The following is a 24528-nucleotide window of genomic DNA, read 5'->3' on the forward strand; positions in this document are numbered from 1 at the left end:
TTTTGAATAAGGTATACATTGTTATATATGTATGGATTCATAAAGCTTTGTTACCTATACTTTTTTATATAAATGTAGAAAAGAACTAGATATTCACTTCTGAGTGAGAAAAAAGGGAAACTCATTTAGCTAACATTTATTGAGCACCTATTATATGCCCAAGAGGAGCTGTGGTTATTATAAAAAATTAATAAAATCTTGTGTGCACTTTCTAGAAAATCTTGTGTATACTTCCACTAGAAACAGTCTAGTTTCTAGTGGAAGGAGCTTCAACTAACTTTAGTTAGGGAAGATTGTCCAAAGGAAGGTACTCTCAGTCTGAGTTTCAAAAATGTCTCCCACTTTTGGCAGATAAAACACTGAGGAAAGGCCATTCCAGATGGAGAGAAGAGGGGAAAATCAGAGATGTCAAATAGCCTTCCTTACTCAGGGCCTAATGAGCTAATTCCATCATAATGCAGAATTCTACTTTGCCATTTAGAAGAAGCTAATTCTCAGTGTAGGGGTGGGAGGGGACATAAATATGAAGTAATTGTCAAGATCTGATGTGTTGGCTTCTGAGCCAACAAATTGTGGGTAGATCTTTATTACAGGGAGTGCTATAACCAGATTCCTTAGGGAGGGATGTGGACTAGCTGTATTAAAGCAAGATAGGAGTGAAGACAGAAGCTAAGAATGAAAGGAATTCAGAAAGAGATGATAGTGCCTAAAATAATGCAGAGGTATTGGAGACTTAGTGATAAATGTGTAGGTGAGACAGAAGGAGTTGCTGATGAAAGTCCAAGGTGTGGTGACATTATTAACTAAGGGATAGAACAGAGGAAGAAGAGGCTGACTGAGGAAAGGGAGGGACAGTAAAGGTCTGCCCAAAAGGATGAGATGTCTGTGAGACATGCCAGGATGCCAGTTTAATGGGCAGATACAGGTGTTTAGTTGAGGTAAGAATAGAACTGTGAGACATCAGTACACAGAAGTTGAAGCTGCTGATTCTTCTGGCGCTGAGACATTGTCATTTCTCTGCAGTTCTGTCTCAGGCACCTCTCACCAAGGGTTACCTGGCCATACACTTCAGGACTCACCTGTTTGCCATTGTCTCCAAGACTTCCATTTCTACATACAAGGAGAGGCCCCAGAAGGCCACTGTTGATGTCTCTTTTCCCATTTACTGAAGAGTAATAGAACCAGGTCAAGCAGTTGGGATCTGTGGAGGTGGGACTCACATCTTTTGGAACTTCCCATGTATAGACAAATGTTGTGCCAGGACTTACATGTGAAGAGGGTGGAGGGGTACCTAGCAAGAAATAAACATTTGCAAGACCATAAGTACACTAGTCTAGACTGGGAGATCTCTGAGAGCAAGAACAGATCTTTCTCTTTGGGTGACAGTTGAATAGGAACTAAAGTAATAACTCTGCCACAATAAGTATACAGAGCTGTTACACTGTGACAGGTAGGCTGCACAAAAGGAGTTATATTTCTTGCGGCATTATATGGAGGTATGGCTCACTTGGACCTCCCTTGAGCTCTACTTACTTCCTCCAGGTGTTTCATAGAATGAGCCCTCTTTGCTCTTGTTGTAATGCAGTCCATGAGGCTGAATGCTGAGTGGCAGGGAAGCATTGTTATAGAAAGTGATTTTGATGGTCTGTCCCACCTCTGCCTTAATAACAGGGCCTAGAAACCAACAGAGTTAGTAGTTATCTTTGGTTTTCATAAAGGTAATTGTCAGGTTGTGTTACTTGAGTAAAGTTCTTTTAGGAAGAAATTAAAGGGATGATGCCACGAACCCAGAAATGGGTGCAACTGCAAGAAGTCTAGATGATTCACGGTTTTATAAAGTCACTTTGGATCAAAGATATTAGATATTAGAGGAAGATTAGTCTCTTTGGATTTATAGGAATAAAGAATGTAGTTAAAATCACTGGGTGGGCTGGGCTCGGTGGCTCATGCCTGTAATCCCAGCACTTTGGGAGGCCGAGATGGGCAGATGGCTTGAGCCCAGGAGTTCAAGACCAGCCTGGGCAACATGGTGAAACCTGGTCTCTACAAAAAATACAAAAATTAGCCAGGTGTGTTGGTGTGTGTCTGTGGTCCCAGCTACTTGGGAGGCTGAGGTATGAGAATTGCTTGAATCTGAGAGGCAGAGGTTGCAGTGAGCTGAGATCATGCCCTTTCACTCCAGCCTGGGCAAAAGAGTGAGACCCTGTCTCAAACAAAACAAAACAAAACAAAAAAACAAAAACATCACAAAAATTAGCTGAGTATGATGGTGCATTCCTGTAGTCCCAGCTATTCCAGAGGCTGAGATAAGAGGATCACTTGAGCCTGAGAGGTGAAGGTTGCAGTAAACAGAGGTCACACCACTGCACTCCAGCCTGGGCAACAGAGCAAGACTGTCTCAAATAATAAAATAAAATAAAGTAAAATAAAATAAAATAAAATAAGTAAAATAAAATAAAGTCATTGGGTAAATTGATGTATTATTTTCATAAGGCTATAATATTATAGCTAAAATCTCTAACTGGGTTGATGAATACGGGTTTGATTGCAGAATATTTATAAATAATGTTTATAACCCTACAAGCTATGAATAGAATTTTACCAAGGATTCCAAGGTGTTCTTCTCTTGCCTTCTGTGTTTGGAAGGAAGCATCTGTGTATTCACGGTAAACCAGTTTTTTGTAAGTTCCTCCAATTCTGGTTGGACTTCGTTCAAAAAATAACTGGGATTTACTGTGCAGAGAAGGTAATACACAAAGAACTTTTATATTCACAGTTATCATGTGAAAAGAAAGAATCCAAACACATCTGTTTAAAATATTTGTAATTTATTTCTGATTATAAATCTAAAATTTGGAAAAGAAAGAAAAATACAACAAAGAAAATGGAAATCTCCTTAATCCCACCATCTATATATTACCGTAGTCAGTATTTTCTGTAAATATCCTTTCAGTCTTTTGTCTATGCACATATATATAATTATCTATATGTATCTACCTAGTTATTTGTCTGCTAACTTTCTTTTGGAGTAAAAATTAAAAGATATTATATCTGACTTTTTCAGGCAGGTAATAACAAATATTGCTATTAAAACAACTATTTGCAGAGATGCTATAATATTAAAAATATAGATGTTATTTTTTTTTAATTGTTATAATAAAAGGGAGCCTCTGAGAAGAAGTATTTCCTAACAATGAAGTGGTAACTTGCTGTGCCAAAACATCATAGAATTTTACAGCCAGGAAGATCAAGCAAAATGAATCTATTAATTCATACTTATTTTAGTCAATACGAAATGAGAGCAAGCCCTAAATCTAAATCTAGTTTTTTGCTCTAAGCCCAGTTATCTTTCTGACATTTAATACAAAATTTCCATTACACAGATTGAGTAATTTATTGATGAGCGTAAAATGTAAGAAAAGGACTAAAGGCACCCAGAACTCACATTCACAAAGACGGACCAAAACACTGAGTAGATAATCACAAGTTGGATACAGCATCTAAGAGAGAACACTGGAATTCAGCAGGAAAGTGTCAAAGAACATCTGAGACACAGAAGGAAAGGAAAGCAAGGCAGCTGTCACTGCTCAGATTGGCTGGGAGCCAGGAGAGGCTCCCCAGTGTGGGAAAAAGGTGAGAGATCCCCATCAGTCCATACTTCTATCATAGATTCCTGCCAATCCTAGCCACAGGAGAGCCCCTCAGCCCTTGCAGGCCCTGAGACGAGTAGAGAGAGTGGCTTGGAGTTGATACAATGGCATTATTCCAGACAGGTAGTTCATGCTGGGTCCCATAAAACCCCCGAGACCCAAGTAGCTATAGCATGGCACCATTTTGGGAGCCCAGCCTCAACCAGACTGTATTCTGCCCCAGGGCCCAACAGCCCTTGTATCTCCACATCCCTGGAACCCCACTGACATTCTCCTGTGTCCACTCAGAGGGCTGAAGCACTGTGACACTGAAGCCGGATCCAGTAGAGTGGCCGGGTCCCCAGCACTCTAGCCCATAGGATGTTCTACACTGTGGGGCATGGGCTGTGCCGTGCACCAGAGAGGCTACCCCAGAACAAAGGGAGCTGTGCGTGCCCTCTCCACAGCCGAGAGCCACCTGCCTGGAGTAACTGCCACTGATAGCAAACACTGCCCTCTCAGCAGCAGGGCTGCCACACACTTGAATGCACCTTTGGTGGACATGAGACCAGCCCGTCTAGATGCTCTCCTGGAGTCTGAGGACAGGCACACCTGCCCACTGCTGCTTCCACTCAAGTGCGCCATCTTGGGTTCTGGGTATCGACTTGCCCTGCCTGCCACAGCTGTTCCTCATGTGCACTATCAGGGGATCTGAAGACAGTCTTGCCCCACCTGCTGTTGGCACCCAGGCATGCCATCTAGGGGCCTGAGGGTGAGTCTGCCCACTCTGCTGGTGCCCACACACATTAACTGGGAACCTAGGGATTGACCCACCATATCCACCACAGTCTGCACTCATGCACACCATCGAGGGCCTGAGAACAGGTCCACTCTGCCTGATGCCACCTCTGCCATTGCCCACGTGTGCTGTCCAGGGACCTGGGAATCGATCTGCCCTGCCTGCCATCACCAGCATCTATGCACTCTGCCTCCCCAGGAGTCTCAGGGGCCTGCCTGGCCTGCCAGAGCCCACAAGTGTTATCGAAGCCTGAGGATCAACCTGCTCCACCAACCACAGCTGAATTTGTACACTACTTCCAGGGTATGAGGACACATCTGCCCAACCTGCTGCCATCACCACTGCTGGCACCCACCTGCATGTACCACCTGGGGGTCTAGGGAATGGCCTACTCAGACTGTTGCTTCCACCACTGGCACTTATGCATGTCACTTGGGGGCCTGAGGGTTGGCCTGCTACCACTCCTGCCTTCACCACCCTCCATGCCACCCAGGGACACAAAGATATGCCCAACTCACCATTGCCACTGCTGACACCTGAGAAAGCCACCTGGAGGCCCAAAAATTAGCCTGTGTGGGTCCTCTAACACCAGTGCCCATGTATGCTGCTGGGCCCCAAGGATGGGAAGACTCAGCCTGCTGCCACCACCACTGGGGCCCAAGGACGGTCCCATCTGGCATCCCCATCCCCAGCAAAACCACAGCCTCCACTAACAACCACAGCATAAGCCACCAAGGAACTCACAAGCACCACTGATGCTGATTACAGCTGAAGAAATTGTACAGAAACCACATGACTGCACACAGCAAGAATCAAAATTAAAGCATCCTACCCAATCCACACTATAAATACATCTATAGAAAATGTCTCTTTTGCTACAAAAGCCACCCCCCCTACAAAAAAATGGGAAGAAGTGCAGATATCAATGTAAAACACAAGAAGCATGAAAAAGCAAGGAAACACAACACTTCCAAAACAACACAATGATTCTCCAGTGACAGATTCTAATGAAAAAGGAATCTATGAAATGCCAAAAAAAGTCAAAATAACAATATTGAAGCTCAGTGAGATACAACGGAACACAGATAAGCAAAAGATAATACACCATGATCAAGTGGGTTTTTTTCCCAGGTATGCAAGGATGTTTCAACATATGCAAATCAATCAATGTGATATATCACATTAACAGAATAAAGGACAAAAACCATATGATCATATCAGTAGGTACAGAAAAAGTGTTTGATACTATCAGACTATCAGAAAAACTTTTTGCCCACGTTTAAATGCTAATGCCAGAGTAATGTATTTTAGTGTTAGTTTTTGGTTATTAAGACAACAACTGCTAATATAGTCTTAGGTGTTATTGAGTACATAATATGTATAAAATATAGTTTAAGGATATCACATTCAATGACTTAATTATGCCTTCAGATCTTAGCAGGCGTGTATAAGTTACACACAAAAAATGTTTTAAAATTTTAATAAAATGTTATTGATGACATTGTCTGCTATGTTGTTAAATGTTTCATAAGTATAAAATAAATCCACTTTAAGGTTTTATGCTAGGAAAAAGATGAATAGTATATTTTCCTTTACATTGTCAGCCAGCGCATTTAGAGAAGAATTTTGTCTAGCAATGCTCCTTGGCTTCAAAATTTTCCAATTATTTTCTTATATTTATTTTATCAGTATATTTTAATTAGATGCCTAAATCTTTTTTAAAAGTAACTAGATTATGAAATTTTTCAATTATCTTAATTATTTAACTATAAATATTTTAACCAGTGAATCATTACCTTCCAGCTGCTGTTAAATTTTTTTTAGTGAAGAAATCTATACCAGATGGAGCATAGTTCCAAAGAATTTCCTTAGCAGCAATATAGTAACGTATAACATGTGTCCCAGTAACGAAGGCTTCTGTTGAAGGTTTCTGGCAATTACTTACTTTGAAAAATGCCTGCATACTCTCTGAAAAACAGTAAACCCAGATTGAGAATGTTATTAAAACATTAAGACAATTTTCTTGGTCAATACATATTTTCAGTTTTAGCCAACAATATTGAGACTTCCTATTTCTTTGAGAAATATGACGTATGAAATCAATGGAAAAATTTAAGATGTGTGAAATAAGTACAAAAGTCAGGATGCAAAAATGAATATTAAAGGCATATATATTATTAGAGAATAATAACCAGCTTTGGACCAACTCTTTTGTGAAGATGGTACCTACATACTGAGAAGAATTTGAGAGTCCAAGAACATCTTCCCTCATGAATATGAAATTACTACTACTAGTCATTAATGAGTTAGTTGGTTTATTCAATTAATCAGTTGGCTGGAAGAAAGAAACTCAAGGCATGAGAAAATCAGTCCTCCGTTTTAATTTCAGAGCACTGTTGGTGGGAATGTAAATTAATATAGACTTTATGGAAGACAATTTGGCAAAATTTGTTAAAATTAAAAGCGCTGGCAGGCAGTGGGTCACATGTGTAATCTCAGCACTTTTGGAGGCCAAGGCAAGCGGCCTCACTTGAGCCCAGGAGTTTGAGACCAGCCTGGGCAACATGACAAAACCCCATCTCTACAAAAAACAAAACAAAAAAATCAGCTGGGTGTGATGGTGTATGCCTGTAACGCCAACTACTCTGGAGGCTAAGGTGGGAAGATTGCTTGAGCCCAGAAGATCGAGGTTGCAGTGAGCCATGACTGCACCACTGAACTCCAGCCTGAGCAACAGAGCATGACTCAAAAAAAAAAAAAAAAGCTCTCTGCCGTCATATAGTTTCACTTCTTGAGAGTCATGAGAAGTATTTTCACATACATGAAGAGACATATAAAAAGGTATTAAATAAGGTCAGTCATGGTGGCTCATGACTGTAATCCCAGCACTTTGGGAGGCCAAGAAGGGCGGATCACCTGAGGTCGGGAGTTCAAGACCAGCATGACCAACATGGAGAAACCCCGTCTCTACTAAAAGTACAAAATTATCTGGGCATGGTGGCACATGCCTGTAATCCCAGCTACTCGGGAGACTGAGGCAGGAGAATCGCTTGAACTTGGGAGGCAGAGGTTGGGGTGAGCTGAGATCGCGCCACTGCACTCCAGCCTGGGCAACAAGAGGGAAACTCCATCTCAAAAAAAAAAAAAAGGGTATTAACTATAACTTTGTTAATAAACCAAAAAGGCAGTAGCAACTTAAACATCTGTCTGTAGGCAAATGGTTAAATAAATTACAGTACAACCAAAATATGGAAAACTATGCAACAGTTAAAAAGAATAAGTTAAATATATAGAGAATGCATGGAAAGAGACTTCAAGACTTTGATATGAGTGATGAAAACAACAGAATATTATATGCAGTGTGATCTACTTACATAAAACAAAACACAAAACATAGCTATGTATTTTTATTTCTACATGTTCATGTTTATGTTGTGTGAAAGTGCATAGTGAACAGGTTTTCAAATACTTGCACAAATTCATTACAGTGGCTAAGATGGTGGTGGAGTGGAATTGGACTAATGGTGTGTCCTTAAAGCAGCTCTCCAAAACTAAACACAAACTCTGATTTATGTGCTAATTTTTTTGTGGTGTAAGCACTCCCATTGTGACCAATTTGAAGCTACCAATAATTTAACGGCTGGATTATTTAACTCTCAGTTCTTTTGAGCTGGAGGCTAATGAATACTGCACTAGCCTTCTTTCACTTTTTCTGCCTGCTTTCCTCCACCTACTTTTCGGCCTCTTTTCCTCCTTCCCTCCTTCCATTTCTCCCACTTTTTTTCCTCCTTTCTTTCCTTCCTACCTTTCTTTCCAGCAAAGGTCTATTCATACATTCTTGTAATTGCTTTAAAAAAATGGAGTAAATTAAAGCACAGAAAATCTTCAGAAGGACATAGAAAGAAAAGACACACAGGAGAAAGTGATGGGGTCCCATCAGCCAACTAGGCTTTGAGGCGTTTTTTTCACTTGGTTTAGGGCTGACACTAGTCTTTCTGCAGGGTTGAGATAGAAAGACTGGCTTGAGGGTATGATCTGAGAATAAGGTAGATAGGAGGTACTGGTGGAGCCGAGTGTATATTTCAATCTGAAAATTATCATCTTTTCTAAGTGAAAACTTTTTATCACTAAATTCAGTCCTTGAGTTATAATAGCCGTGAGTGGTTCTTCTTTTTCTCACACCCCTGGGAGGGATGCAGCACATAGAAAATCCTGATAAATACTTGTCATCTAGTTGTTTGAATAATTAATTGAAACACGATACTAACCAAAGTTCGGGACTTACAAAAAGAAAGGTTTTCATCAGAGAAGTAAACTCCATTTTTCTACCAAAAAAATAAAGTTAAATTCTGTAATTCTAATGAAAATTATGTTTTCTGATTGAAAAATAACACAGAACGTTTACGTGATCATATACAGAGTTTTGTCATATTCAAGAATAAAAAAGATAAATAACATCATAACTGACCATTCTGTTATTAAATGGCAAATGTGATTGGAGAGGGAAATAAACAAAAATAAGGAGGTTTACTTGAGTAATCAATTAGAATTATTGGGTTCTGCATAATTTCTTGCTCTGCTTCCCATAGGATTTTGATACTTGTTTCCTCAATTAAAGAAAAAGCTGTAATAATATCTGCTCTGTCTGACACTCAGGGTTTATATTCTCACAATGAATATAAAAGTTTTCATAAAAACAGCAACCCAATCCTATATACTTGAAAGGATTTAAAGTAATCGAATGAAAAGCTCTCAGGGACCTGGGCTCCATCACTGACTGTTTCCAAAACGAATCATATCACCTTCTTGGATATCGGTTTCTTCATTTGTAAGGTAAGACATTTGTAATGGGCTATGACCTTGGATGTTCTCTGACTCTGTATTTTGAAAAAGTAATAAATCCCTACCATATATCTGGCATCCCAGCATCCACACTCCGGGGGCCTTGGCCACCATGAAGGCATCTTCCAGTGAGGAGGGGAAGAGCATAATGGTGTCCTTTCTGTGATTCCGAGAGATCAGAGTTTGTCCGCGGAGGTAGACAGGGTGTACGTCAGCCACGCCACCCATGCCAACAAAATACCACTTGACCCTATCTTCAGCACACATGGTGAGATTGGGCAGATTTCCATAGATGTACCCATTTATTGCTGAAAATAAATGTATATTAATCAATCAGGCATGATAGATCAGTGCCACCTGGTAAAAATTCTATGTATTTCCTCATCATATTAATATAAACCTCACAATGTCAACATTGTTCTCACACATAATCTATAACATCTGATTTGTGTTTCATGGGAAAGGAGTCCATATGCATTGTGTATGATGAGAAGTGAGGGAAGCACAAAGGTTTAAAGGCAAGAGGAGAAAAAGTTCCTGAAAGGCAGGAAGCAGTGAAAAGGGGAAAAAAATAGAAACTAAGTTCATGAGAGAAGAAAGCAAGGATAAGGGTGACGGATTATGATGACATCATTTCTGAAAAATTCTATGTTGGATAAAAACACATATTCATAAAATATTTGGTCAATTATGTCTTTGTTATTCCATATTTTATTACTTAAAGTTACATCTTTCTTAGGTTTTTACTGTCTATTTTAAATCAATATCAGACTTCAGAAAACAAATGTTGACCAAACTTTACTTGCTATCGAACTTAGGAAATGAGCAGGCTTTACTAGTGATTTGCATTTGCATGTCAACCCAGTATACTCTGAGTGAAATGCTGAAAAATATAAACTCAACTAAATAAACTTGAACAAAGGGAAATGACTGAATATGTTCATAGAAGTTAGAATTATAAGATATTATGTATGAGAAAGTTCTTTTTAATCGTACATTGCATGCTCATGCTCTCCTCAAAACGGGGATCACTAGTATTAATTTTGCCAGATTCAGTAAATGCACGAATATTTTCATCACTATACCAGCTTCTGCTTTCATCAGTTGTAGAAAACATCAGAAAATAAGACCTGTCAATATCTTTTTCAGTGTCTCCTTTCAGTGTCCCTGAAACAAAAAACACATTTCTTACTTTTCATATAGACATTAATTAGAACCATTGTTACAGATACAACTACTTTTACGATCTACAGTTTTGTTAATTGTTAGGGCACATGAAAAAGGTAAATGTTTGCGATGTGGGATGCCGGTTTTTGTAAAGTTTACAACAAACTTTAAAAAGCATATTCTCTACATGAAGCCATATTTAAAGAATCCATACTCATCTTTACATCAAATCAGTAACTTTCTGCAGTGTCTGCATCTGATGACCATTATCGCGTGAGATAGTTCAAAGTCTAAAAATTTGTGCTTCCTCAAATGAAGGATAACTTTAGTTCATATCAATTTATTTATTCTTCTATGCTTATATTCAACAAATATTTATTGAATATTTGTAACATGTTAGGTACTATGGCAAGTGTTGAATTTATAAAAGTGAACAAGACGGTTATCTACCCTTGCAGGGCATACAATCAAGGGTGGACGCCATCAATTAATAAGATATTATAGTGTGTAAAATTCTATAGTAGGGAAGAGCTCAGTGTTTGGGAGCTGGTTAATTTAATCTTGGGTATGGAAATCTTTTCTGAAGGCAGTGACACCTTAGTTGATATTTAAAGGATGAGGAGTTTGCTGGGGTGTACCTGTAGAGAAGATTCCAGGCAGCAATTAAGATAAAAGGAATTTGGACTTTATCGTCAGAACAATCAGCAGTCATTGAAGGATTTTAAGCGAAGGAGTGACAGAATCAGAATCATTCTCCCACCTTCACCCTCCAGACAGAAAGCCAAGTGGAGATGAATTGAAAGGGGAAGCACTAGAGACTGGTGGGGCAGCTAAGAGGCTGTTGTGGGTATCCTAGCAAAAAGATGGCAGTGGCCTGAACTAGGTTAGAGTTCGTGGAGCTGAAGAGAAGTGAGCTGACCTTTTGATGTGTAGGAAGTAGAGCTGGCGGGACTTGACTGATGTATTTAGCAAGTGATGAGGGACAGGGCAGTATCAAGAATGATACCCAGAGTTTTGTCTCCAGTGACTAATTGGAGCATACTGGGGCCGTTCCCCAAGGCAGGGAACACAGAAGGAAGGGAGAGATTCAGGGCAGGAACAAATGACGGGTTTTGGAATATGACATATTTAGGTACCAATGAAACACCCAAGTAGAGACGCCAAGTTGCCAGGCCTGACCATCAGTAAAGGAGTTTGAACTAAAGTTACAGATTTCAGACGCATTAACCCACAGATGGAAACAAATGACTCAAAATGGATAAGATCCCTCTGCGCGCTTAGATTGAACACAAGAGAAAAGTGCTTAGGACAGTGGGAATAAAATAGTTATAATATTAAAAAGTATATAAAAATATAATATTCTATAAAATTATTATCAGTCCCAAATATTTTATATCAGCCTTATATTTAAAACCATAGGGCATAAATCAACATAACTGCAAGTGAGAAATTCTTTTTCTTTTTCTTTCTTTTTTTTTGTAGAGACACAGTTTCACTATGTTGCCCAGGCTGGTCTCGAACTCCTGGCCTTAAGTGATCCTCCCAGCCTGGCCTCCCAAAGTGCTGGGATTACAGGCATGAGCCACTGTATCCAACCAAGGAAGGCTTGATGGCAGTTTACATACTTGCCTTTGAGAATGCAAAGCATTAAGTTATCTTACTGTTTAAAAAGAAAAGGGAGAAAGTTTGGAATGTTCAGACTAGATAGCTAATGTTTAAGTTAAATATGATAAACACATATGCTTTATCTTGCCATTATGCAGTTGAGTTCCTTGCAATTTTGAGAAGGGCAAAAAGCTCTTCCAAAGTTGGTTTAAAAAGTTATCTCCCGGCCGGGCACGGTGGCTCACACCTTTAATCCCAGCACTTTGGGAGGCCGAGATGGGCGGATCACAAGGTCAGGAGTTCAAGACCAGCCTGGCTAATATGGTGAAACCCTGCCTCTACTAAAAATAAAAAAAATTTAAAAAAGTTATCTCCCAAGGAATGTAATTTGTATTCATGAGACTATGTGTGTTTGCCATAGGAAACTGCAATTATTAAAATATTTATTGTGGAGAGCTGTTTGTTCACCTAAAATTTAAACTTTGATTGTCATAGGAAGTTAAATTTGCTCATTAACTTCATAATTAATCTAGTGCTGTCGCTTTGTTGATCTTGTTTTAAAGAACCAAATCAGAATTTTCAAAACTCTATATTCCTTTGCAAGTTAGAAACGTATCAATAAAACTTCCTCCTTGCAAGAATTATTAATAAACTGGTGATTCTAACTGATTCACCTTAAAACATAAACACAAAAAGGTGGCAGTAATTTTGAATGAAGATGGCTGAAGTGAAGTTTATTGGGTTTGACTACCATCTAGTGACCAACCTGCATTATTGGTTGAACTGAGGGTTGGATTTGAGATCGCCATCTAGTGCTCAGCGTCCAAGATGGCAAGTTTCCTTCCTTGACTGGAAAACCAAGGTCAAGGCAGGAAAATGGAGTGCCTTGGATAGTAAAATTCCTCTAGGAGAGCAGAAGACAGCCTACGCATTCTGGTTTAGTCTTTTACTGCAATGAGATTTTTTTTAAAGTTACCTCTTTTACAAGTCAGAATTGGTCCAATAAGTCCCGAAGCTACATCTCTTGCGGTGTCTACATGGGAATGGTAAATCCTTGTCACACAATTACTGTCATTGGGGCCAGGTCCCTGATGTTCTTCTACATACCACCTGTAGGTATATTGTTTCCCTGGCTCCAGATAGTCATCTTCCTTTTGCAGGCCTGTCGTATTATCAGGATAGATAGCACCTAGAAAACATATTCTGCACTGTGGTTACAGCAAATATTGGATAACACTATTTTGAATGTGACTCGGGCTTCCTCCATCAAGCTATTTTGTATTTCTCAAAAAGTGTGCATTTCTCCCCACCATTTCCCAGATTCCTACCTCCCTTAATCCCTTTTAGTTGGCTTCTACCTGAATGCTCAGCTTGGCTGCAGTTTTTAGACTAAATTGGAATGGGGCAGGCAGTATATTAATAGACTATCATCACTCTTACTGATGGATTCAACAATATTTATTTTGCACCTACCATGTGCCTAGATCTCAGATGCAGAGGTAACCTCTGGACTCCCGAGTTGCCCTTCATATTTCCTTCATTGCCAGTCAGACTTGGGATCCAGGGCATCCAAGTGTGTCCCTGTTACTTCTAAGTAGCCCACCGCAGTCCGAAGGTGGCCCATGCCGTTACTCTGAACTATTACCTCAGTTCTGACTTTGGACCCTTGCTCTCCTTTCTTTCTTCTTCTCTGGCTAAAATGTTGCCTCAGATCCTTACCCCTCCTGGCTGGGATCCTGCTAACTATGAATAAAATTCCCTTATTCAATAAAAGACTTTGAAAGAGGAGCAGCCTCTGATTCTCTATTCTTCTTTTGGGACCCTCCTGTTCCACACTGAACATGAAGAAATTATGACTGACTGTTCTGTGCTTTCTTCCTGCCCAGCGGCCCATCTGGAACTGGCTCCAGTCATGGTCCAGTTTCCTCAGTCTGTTTTCAGTCCAGAGGACTAATTCAAGGCCTGTTTCTAGTTCTTCTTCATGCTTCCCTGACGGAATCATCAAACCTCAGTCCAAGTTTTGAGAGTTGATTAAAAAATAAACAAATAAAGCAAACTCTTAACATTTTTCACATTATATGTCTATAATATAGACTATTTTTCTTTTATTATTTTTTTATAGAATATATTTAAAGGGCAATAATCATTGCAAGATGGGTCATGTAACATGGCAAAATAATGATGACAGATGAAAGGAGTGGCATATGGGATTTCCACTGCCCTGTATTATCATAGAGCCTCTGTTGGAAGGAGCACGTATCCTATAGGTGGTACTCTTATCAAGTTGGCCTAAAGTTCCAGTTTTCTAAAGGTTTATGCCAGGCCTTTTAAAAACCATATTTCAAACACTGGGAAAAAATATCTGTGTTCTACTAAAGACAAGTCTGAACTCTCTTTTCCTAGCTTTCCTTGTTGTCTCCCAAAAACTCACAAAATCCTATTTGTTGGCTTTCTCTTCCCTTCCTTTTTTTTTTTCAAAATCATGATGTGTCTGTGACCGTAGTTGTGTAGGAGAGAAGATTCTGCCTGGAAAGTAGTGATTTCTCTTGATACTGATATCTTCCCAGAGAGTGATCCTCATCTACTAGGAAATGGAAATGAGGTGGGGGCAGAACAGGATTTCTGCCAACCTAACATTTAGCTCATGAGTGTTTCCTACAAAACAAAACAAAAAAAACACCTTTTTTTTCTTTTCTGGTGAGTAAGGGAAAAGTGTTTTATCTCCTAGGAATTGCATAAGGGCTGTCACTCAATTAAGATGAGAAACTGAAAAGGGACTGTCTTGGGTATAAACGTTAAATACATCAGAAGTAGCGTCTGCATCCACTCTAAACTCCATGTAGCTCATAATGCTGACCAGTCCATGATTACCTGGCTTTTTCTAATGCAATGTGCTCATACTTTCCATAAGCAAAACTCAGGAATGTCAGGAAAGAGGATCCGCTTACCTTCATTTTCTTTGGAGTAGGTGAGCCCATGAGGATGATAACTATAAGCTCTTGAAGCATTATTTTTTACATGTACATAAATGAAGTCTCCAGTCTCTGCCTTAATCATTGGACCTAAAAATCCCAACCAGGATGGTTTTTCAATGATCGTTTGAAATGTATTATCAGTATATTGAAAATACAAAGCCTTTTTAAAAACAAAGCTCTTCCTCGCTTGACCTCCTTGTAGAAATTCTCTATAAACAAACAAAAAAGAGAGGACTTTAACAAATGTCCACTGGAAAGAAACAAAGTGTTAAATAAGCTAAAATGAAAAGTCAGAAGTTCTACAGCCTAATTTTGGCAAATAAAACCCAGAGGCTGGAGAAAATGTGATGGGAGTCAAAAACAGGTGTAATTGGTGAGAAGAATGTTGAAATACTGAATGAAGAAATCAAATACAAATGTAGTAAGTAAAACATGTGGCATTTTGGTTTAAAAGACATGCCAAATTCTTTAAACTGAACTGTGTCTATGTTTCTAACCCCACTTTAAGGTTACTTTAGCATTCAAGTAGTCGATCAGTTCCCATGATTTAGGACTGTTTACACATTTAAATGGATTTGTGGATTTGTTGGTAGTATTAAGGTGTTTTGCTCTTAAACCGTGGTAAATCAGAACCCCACTCATGTCCTCTATATTTCCCTCTCTCAATTATCTGAAGACAAAAATCGAGAAAACAGCTACACACATATCAAAAGGAAAGTGTTGTTTTATACCTTATCATGTGAACAAAATTAATGATAAACAGAATTCGCTATGATCTGCAAAATAACGTGTCAGGAAGACAAGAGTGGCGATCGTTCCAGGAAAGAGCAATTTTGGATTTGTATTACTACCTCTTTTCCGTATCATGTTGGAGCTAAACAAACGAAGTGGTTCTAATGGCATATGTGCCCTGCAAGTGTCAATCATGAGAAAGTCTTCATCAGCATTTCATCAATGATCAACAATTATCAACTTTTGCTTCAGATAGTAACTTTTTAAATGCAGAGGATTACTTACAGGTCTTCAGAAAAAGGCTTTCCATTGAGCATATTTTTACCAGAAGGAGCATAATTCCAAATGCTTTCTTCAATGCCTATGTAGTAGTGCCTATCTATTGCCCAACCTGGAGAACTAATAAAAAACAGAAAGGTCAATGGTAAAAGCACCTTCATTTTCAAATTCTGAGCCTGGAGATGTTAACTGAGTAGGGCTTCCCTACCTTTTATAATCCAGGCTTTCTTCTTTCATTTGTGTCTGTTTACATACATTATCTGTCTTCATTAACATATATGTCATTTGCATTCCAAGTGATTTTGGATTTCATTGTCAGGTGAGGTGAAATGTTGCACAACACACTGAATCGTTAGGTTGCCCATCATCCACTGTCCCTTAATGATGATTATCTATGCCTAAATTATAGGAATATTCTCCTGTCTAGTCTCTGGCCTCCACTTTCTTACTATTTAGTCCATTCTACGTACCATTCCCAGAAAATTCTTGAAATGCTACCTTTATCAAGTTTTTCTACTAGATGATAATTTAAAATTTCTTGTCATTTAAGACTTTCATTAAGTTATTCTCAAATTTCTTAGCATTTAAGACTATCCATGTAATCTAGGCCCCAATCTGGTATCTCTGATATTCCAGATTTGTCCCCAAAATTCACTTATAGGATCCCTTCCCTTTGGGGAGTTTTCTTACTAGGAACACGGTGTGAGGTGGGAGAGAATGCAGAAAACATGGAATCAGACAGCCTGTGTTTGACTCTTAGTGCTGTCAGTTATCAGCAATGTGTAATTATGTAACTTCATTTCTTCATTTATAAAATGATAATATTACCTACCCAGTTAAGAAGTTGTGTAAATTCAATGACAGCCATCTTACAGAGGAGCTTGCGGACACACAAGGAAGCTGATGCATAGTCAACATTTAACAAGTGTTACTTACAGTACTTCCTGTTCCTTCGTTGTTATAATGTGCTTTCTGAATTTATCTCATCTTATTTGTGCCCATTTCCCAGTCTGATTTTGCCTCCCTCAGCCTCTCTTTTTCTCGGCTAATCCAAATTTTTCCCACTCTTCAAGGCTCAACTGAAACTTCACCTTCTCAGTGAAGACTTCCCTGACCATTTCAGCTTAGAAACATGCCCCTCTCTGAATTTACCAGCTGTAACACAGACTGTCAACAAACCACATCTTGCTTCAGACTGTTGCTTAAATTTCCATGTGGTATTTGCTTTACTCCAGTAGGTTATAACTTCTATAGATTAGGATAGGAAGATTAGATAGGAAGCATTTATTCTTTCTCTTTCCCGGAGATACCAAGAAATGTTAAATTTAAATGTCAAATTTATTGAACAAATAGAGTGCCTTGGCTGAGAATACAATAAGTAAGGAAAGGAGAAGGAATGTTTATAAGCCATTGATCTGATCTGGGTATCATCACGTATTGTAATATCTATTACTATTAGGTATTGTTTGAGATTTTAGAATTGGAAAGCCACAGTGTATTTCAAAAGTTAGACTCTAATTTAGGTTTAGAAACCCATGGTTAGAAATATTAAGACAACACAATCGTATGATATATGAGTAAGACCTAGTATTTGATAACACAACAGGGTGACTATAGTCAATAATAACAAATATACATAAAATAACAAAGAATGTAATTGGATTGTTTGAAACTCAATGGATAAATGCTTGAGGGGATGGATACCCCGTTCTTCATAATATGCTTATTTCACATTGCATGCCTGTATCAAAACATCTCATGTACCCCATAAATACAGACACCTACTATATACCCACCAAAATTTTTAAAAAATTAAAAGAATATGGTGTGTATAATTTTGTAGCTTGCTTTTATTCCTCAACTATATATCTTAGATGTCTTTTATGTCAGTACCTAGAAGTCTAGTTCTTTCGTTTTAACCTCAGCATAGCTTTTCCTATTTTGGATATACTATTAATATACAAATATACTATAATTTATTTTTTCCTTTTTTGTTTTTGAGACAGAGTTTCACTCTGTCGCTCAGGCTGGAATGCAGTGGCCCAATCTCAGCTCACTGCAACCTCTGCCTCCTGGGTTCAAGTGATTCTTGCGCCTCAGACTCTGAGTAGCTGGGATTACAGGTGTGTGCAACCACACCAGGCTAATTTTTGTGTTTTTAGTAGAGATGGGGTTTCACCATATTTGCTAGGCTGGTCTCAAACTCCTGGCCTCAAGTCATCTGCCTGCCTAGGCCTTCCAAAGTGGCAGGATTACTGGCATGAGCCACGACACCCGGCCTATTTTTCAAAACACACAAAATCAAAGTATATTTTTCCCATGTGTACATGTAGATATCAATACGTATTTAAGAAAATGCCACATACTCCAAATGTCAATACTCCAAAAAGTGTTGGAGTTTTGGATGAAGAGATCAAATATAAATGTAGCAAGTAATATATGTGGCATTTTGGTTTGAAAGACATACCAAATTCTTTGGGCTGAACCATCTATATGTTTCTAGCCTCACTTTAAGGTTACTTTAGCTCTTAAGGAGTAGATCACGTTCCATGGCTTAGGATTGTTTACGCAATCTTTGCCTGAGCCACTGAGTGCTTTGGCAGATTTAAAGTCACCAGCAGATCTTGGAAGGAATTCAGGAAAGCTGTGTATCCTGGAGGGACCTTGGCACAGGAGAACCAAGAGAAGAGATTCACATCTCACACCTTTTGGGAAACAGTTGAAAGGGCTGGCAAGAAGACCCCAGTCAAACACAACGTATCACAAAAGGATTATACACGGGCTCTCTGCCTCAAGGAAGAAACTCAACTGGATTCGAATAGTTGGAAGCTATAGGCCCACAAATTTAGCTCTGTATGTGGAAGAACCATAAAACCTACCCTGTCACTGTGGCCTGGACCAGCAGCTGTAAAAGGACCCCACCCACCAGGTGGGAATGGGATTCTTTAAATGAGCTTTCAAAGGCCCCTTCTTCCCAACATTCTATGACTTCTTCCTCATTCTCATAGGAACATTAATTTTACCCTGGAATATGGATAGCAAAGGATCGATTCAGCTGGCATTTTTTTCTACACAAGGTACCCCAAAAAGTGCAAAAAAATCTCCTGTATTCAATTCAAGCAGATCTACCTCCAGTTCAACTCCACCATTTACTACCTGTGTAATGTGGGACGAGCTGCATAATCATTCTGACCCAGAGTCCTGTTATTTGTAATATAAGGGTAATAATAATTAAAGTTCATGGCTCCTGTGAGGACCTGGCCTCTACTTTTACACAGAGCAGGCACATGGTAAAAGCTCTCGGCCTGCTGACAACGAAAATAGTAGAGCATGGTATTGGTAAATATTTGTTGTTTTGGTTCTTTTCAACAGGTTACTGGGAAAATTGGCTTCTATTTTTTTTTTCTTGTTGAAGGGTGAAGGGTCAAGCACTTTTTCCTAGGTTATGTTACATATTATTGTTTGTCAATATGAAAATAATTGTTCTAATCCTTTCTGTTCCTCCCTGAATAGCCCTCATTAGATCAGCCTTTTGGTACAGCAGTGTTTAAAGTTGATCACTATCATTTGATTGTATTGTTGGTTACAGCTCAAGAACATAACTCACTTTATTTAAGTTTACTTAGCCAAACTTTGTTGAATTTAGCCTGAAGGCGTGAGGCTAAATACCTTGGAGGAAATTTAGATTCCTTCCTGGTTTTCCATTCCAGAACTGTAACTAAGTTTAATAAATAAGTAGAGCAAATAAAAATGTGCATAAGGGACTAGTGATAATAACATCTCATGTTTGTAAAAAACTCTGCTATATAGAAAATATTTTATAAATGAAAATTATTACCCTATGTAATTTTCCCAACAGTCTCTCCCTTACCCCTGCCCTTTCCTTACACCTGTTTTGTAGATAAGAGATCAAAAACTCAAAAGGTCAAGTAACTTGCTGTAGAATGTACATTTCCAAATTGTAGTGCCAGTAGTCAGATATAGATTACTGGATTCCAAATAAAATTTTCTGTTCTTTTCATACTACCTGTAATAGCAGTGGCTTTAATAGTTTAAGTGTGTAGACTTCTATATTATCTGCAAATGCTCAGTTTTGCTCAGAGTATATGGCTCTAATTATATCTTCCAATAAAGCTGATAAATTAGATATAAAAGACGTTGGGGCAAGATGGGGAGTTTAAAGACACCATGGAGGATGTCAGTCACTGTTAGATCCATTTCTATTCTTTGTATTACTTCTACCGATAACCACCATTTGTTGAAAGTCAGCTCTTCCTTAGCCCTTTTGTAAATATTAGCTCTAATTGTGCCAGCAACTCTGAAAGGGAAGCTCATTAAGTTCTCTTTTACAGATAAGGAAATTGGAACTTGGAGATTTTAAACAACCAGCCAAAAGAACTAAATGTTATTGCCAGAATTTAAACCCAGGCCTTAAATCCTGGTGGATGCCCTACCATTAAACTCCTTGCTTTATAATCAAGGTTACTCTATGGAAAACTATCAACCAGATTAGAAAAATTTGAATAAGTAGAGCAGCTAGCAGGTGGGGCAGTGAGTTCCACTTGGGCTGGAGCTCTGAGTCCTTCGCAGTTTAAGGCTATGCAGATCACAAGCTTTCGCAGTATGGGGTAGACTACATAAGACACTGGAGGCCTACAAAGCAAGGCACAGAAGGGAATAGTGGGAAGATACTGAAGAACAGTAAGAAACAGAAAAGCAGCCCCTGACATCCAGGAGCTGTCCTGGTACTAGTGGCTAAGCTTTGCCCAACTAGGAGCTGGCCTGGCACTCACAGCTAGGCCCCGGTGTCCTCCTCCTTGGCATAAACAATCTCCCAGAACACCAACATCAGACAGCACCACTCTGTGACCCTAATGGAGCCAGAAAAAAAAATACCACTCCAGAAAATGTCTGAATATTGTTGATGAAAAGAGTCAAACTCTATAAAATATTTGAAGACATTTATTCTGAACCAAGTATGAGTGACCATGGCCTGTGACACAGCCCTTAGGAGGTCCTGAGAACATGTGCCCAAAGTGGTTGGGGTGCAGCTTGGTTTTATACCATTTTACGGAGGCATGAGACTTCAATCAAATACATTTAAGAAATACATTGGTTTGGTCAGAAAGGAGGGACAACTCCTCGTGGGGGCTTCCAGGCTATAAGTAAATTTAAACATTTTCTGGTTGACAATCGGTTGAGTTTGTCCAAAGACTGTGGATCAACAGAAAGGCATGTCTGGGTTAAGATAAAGAATTGTAGAGACCCAAGTTATTTACAGAGGAAGCTTTTGGATAGTAGGCTTCAGAAACAATAGGTTGTAAAAATGTTTCTTATCAGACTTAAAGTCTGTGTTGGTGTTAATGCTGAGAGGTGTAATGAGGCATGTCCAACCCCCGCTGCCCTTCAAGGCCTGAAACAGACTCCAGGTAAAATTTTAAAAGAGCCCTGGCTGAGGAGGAAGTCCTTTCAGATGGTTGGGGGGCCTTAGAATTTTATTTTTGGTTTACAGTATACATGAGAAACATCAACATTGTCCAAATCTCAAAAATAACCATGCATTCCCTGACTATATTTTATGGCTCTAGCTTTGTTTTACTCTTTACTAATTATAGCTTTAGCTTTATTTCATTCTTTTCTTATAGATTACATTTATTAAGATACCAAGTCATAAATTTCCCCCACTTTCTCACTGCCTCTGATCCAGAGCAAAGCCCTGCTTCCTTAAACATCCCCCACAAATCACCTAACACAAACCCCAATCACACAATAAGTTCTTTTTAACACTGTTTTTTTTTCTGAGATACTTCAAGGTTCTTTTTCATGTATGTTCTCTCTCAATGCGTTAAGCAAAAACACAACTTGTTCATCTACAGATGAGTTCCTGTGGTTTAGTTGGAGTGCACTGATACTAAAGTCCATGATGTAGGTCAGGGAATCTGTTTCATGGCTTAAAATAGTGCCAACACGACAAAAACTCAGAAATGTGTGTCTCTGGCTTGAACCTGTCTGCCTAACAGTATATACAATAATCTATGCCACATTTTCACTTAGATGGTTAATAAAGCAACTTCTTAAACGTTTATGCACAGAAAAATCATCTGGAGATTTTTTTAAAAGGAAAAATCTGTGTTCTATACGTCTGGGTGGGTCTGAAATTCTGCATTTCCTCACTGGCTCTCAGATGATGCCAGTGCTGCAGGTCCATGAACCACACTTTGAGAAGCAAGAGTCTAATGAACTCGTCAAACTCAACATGCCCAAATACGAACCCTTAAGACTTCCAGTTTCAGCTCCGGCATGTAAAGAGCATGGAAGTCATCACCCTTACAACAAGAGAAACTGGACAAAGAAAATCAACAGCTTTTCTTAAACCCATCAGATAATGGAGTTTGTAGGGCAAATCCCCATATCTGCAGAGACAGACAATCTAGAGTCACAGAAGAAATATGCTTACCTGGAGCAGAAGCCACTGGTACAATAAACTGGTAATTTCAACAATTGCTGGAGGCTGAGTTTGGACTGGATAGAAGTCGGCTGAATTAAAAGGCTAACATCCAAGATGTGTGTGTGTGTGCATGTGTGCATGTTTATATTTGAAAGGCCTTCATGTTTTTGGTTTTGTTTGTTGGTTTGTTTTTCTCTTCTAAGACCTTGTCTTTTTGAGCAAAAGTTTATTTTTTTTCTCAGTTGACTGAATTCTGTTTTCACCTGATTTTCTTTTTTTTGACTAAAATAGTTATTGCAACAGAGACTACTCTTGGGATTTTAAGGAAGAGTGTAGTTTAATTTTATGTTTAATTTGGCTCAAAGAAAAATAAAAGTGTCTCCTTCTAGCACTGTCAGATTTTTTCTCTTTCTATAATGTAAATTTTGCTATTTGATTTTTACCTGAGTTGTTTCCTTTAATGTGGACATTTTAGACTATTTAGCTGACAACTGCCTAGGGTTGTGAAACAGATTATAGAGAATCCGAAAGTCTAAGATAGGAAAAAAAAGGAGGGAGTCTTTGTAAATCTATAAAATGTACTGTAAACAACCAATGGGTTCACCTTGCCAAGACAGACTGATTTACCAAGATAGCAGAATTGCAATGGAGAAAGAGTAATTCACGCAGAGCCATTGTGCGGGAGACTGGAGTTTTATTATTTCTCAAATCAATCTCCCTGAGCCTCTGGGGATCAGAGTTTTTAAATATAATTTGGCAGGTAGGGGCTTGGAAAGTAGGGAGTGTTGACTGGTCAAGTTGGAGGTGGTGAGAGGTGACAGTGTGCTGGCAGTCTTTGCAGCCCTCGCTGGCTCTCGGCGCCTCCTCTGCCTGGGCTCCCACTTTGGCTGCACTTGAGAAGCCACTCAGCCCGCCGCTGCACTGTGGGAGTGCCTTTCTGGGCTGGCCAAGGCTGGAGCCGGCTCCCTCAGCTTGCTGGGAGGTGTGGAGGAAGAGGCGTGGGTGGGAACTGGGGCTGCCCATGGTGCTTGCGGGCCACCACAAGTTCCCGGTGGGCATGGGCTCTGTGGGCCCCATGCTCGCAGCAGCCAGCAGGGCCCGCCGGTCCCGGGCAGTGAAGGGCTTAGCAACTGGGCCAGCAGCTGCTGTGCTCAATTTCTCCCAGGGCCTTAGCTGCCTTCCCGCAGGGCAGGGCTTGGGATCTGCAGCCAGCCTGCCATGCCTGAGCCTCCTCCTCCTCCCCGCCCACATGGGCTCCTGTGCGGCCCAAGCCTCCCCAACGAGTGCCACCCCCTGCTCCACAGTGCCCAGTCCCATCGACCACCCAAGGGCTGAGGAGTGCGGGTGCACTGCACGGGACTGGCAGGCAGCTCCACCTGCGGCCCCAATGCGGGATACACTAGGTGAAGCCAGCTGGGCTCCTGAGTCTGGTGGGGACTTGGAGAACGTTTATGTCTAGCTAGGGGGTTGTAAATACACCAATCAGCACTCTGTATCTAGCTCAAGGTTTGTAAACACATCAATCAGCACTCTGTGTCTAGCTCAGGGTTTGTGAATGCGCCAATCGACACTCTGTGTCTAGCTACTCTGGTGGGGACTTGCAGAACCTTTGTGTCTAGCTCAGGGATTGTAAACACACCAATCAATGCCCTGTCAAAACAGACCACTCGGCTCTCTGTAAAATGGACCAATCAGCAGGATGTTGCTGGGGCCAGATAAGAGAATAAAAGCAGGCTGCCTGAGCCAGCAGTGGCAACCTGCTCGGGTCCCCTTCCACACTGTGGAAGGTTTGTTCTTTTGCTCTTTGCAATAAATCTTGCTGCTGCTCACTCTTTGTGTCCACACTGCCTTTATGAGCTGTTGACACTCACTGCGAAGGTCTGCAGCTTCACTCCTGAAGCCAGCGAGACCACGAACCCACCGGGAGGAACGAACAACTCCAGACGTGCCGCCTTAAGAGCTGTAACACTCACCATGAAGGTCCTCAGCTTCACTCCTGAGCCAGCGAGACCACAAACCCCACCAGAAGGAAGAAACTCCAAACACATCTGA

General features: G+C 39.9%; 1 protein-coding gene across 1 annotated transcript in view; it reads right to left on the reverse strand.

Annotated features, from left to right (window-relative positions):
- Positions 1-16189, reverse strand: part of LOC100588786 (ceruloplasmin-like) — a 33680-nt gene extending 17491 nt beyond the window's left edge. The window contains exons 1-9 of the mRNA XM_030822801.1: positions 16035-16189; positions 14991-15226; positions 13019-13231; positions 10267-10437; positions 9336-9578; positions 6225-6396; positions 2603-2733; positions 1534-1674; positions 1080-1291 (exon numbers count right to left, since the gene is read on the reverse strand). Coding sequence (XP_030678661.1) covers positions 1080-1291; positions 1534-1674; positions 2603-2733; positions 6225-6396; positions 9336-9578; positions 10267-10437; positions 13019-13231; positions 14991-15226; positions 16035-16189 — 1674 coding nt within the window. The remainder of the gene's footprint in view (positions 1-1079; positions 1292-1533; positions 1675-2602; positions 2734-6224; positions 6397-9335; positions 9579-10266; positions 10438-13018; positions 13232-14990; positions 15227-16034) is intronic.
- Between the last annotated feature and the right edge of the window lie 8339 nt (positions 16190-24528).

This window comes from Nomascus leucogenys, chromosome 11 (assembly GCF_006542625.1).
Source record: "Nomascus leucogenys isolate Asia chromosome 11, Asia_NLE_v1, whole genome shotgun sequence".
NCBI classification, from domain to species: Eukaryota; Metazoa; Chordata; class Mammalia; order Primates; family Hylobatidae; genus Nomascus; species Nomascus leucogenys.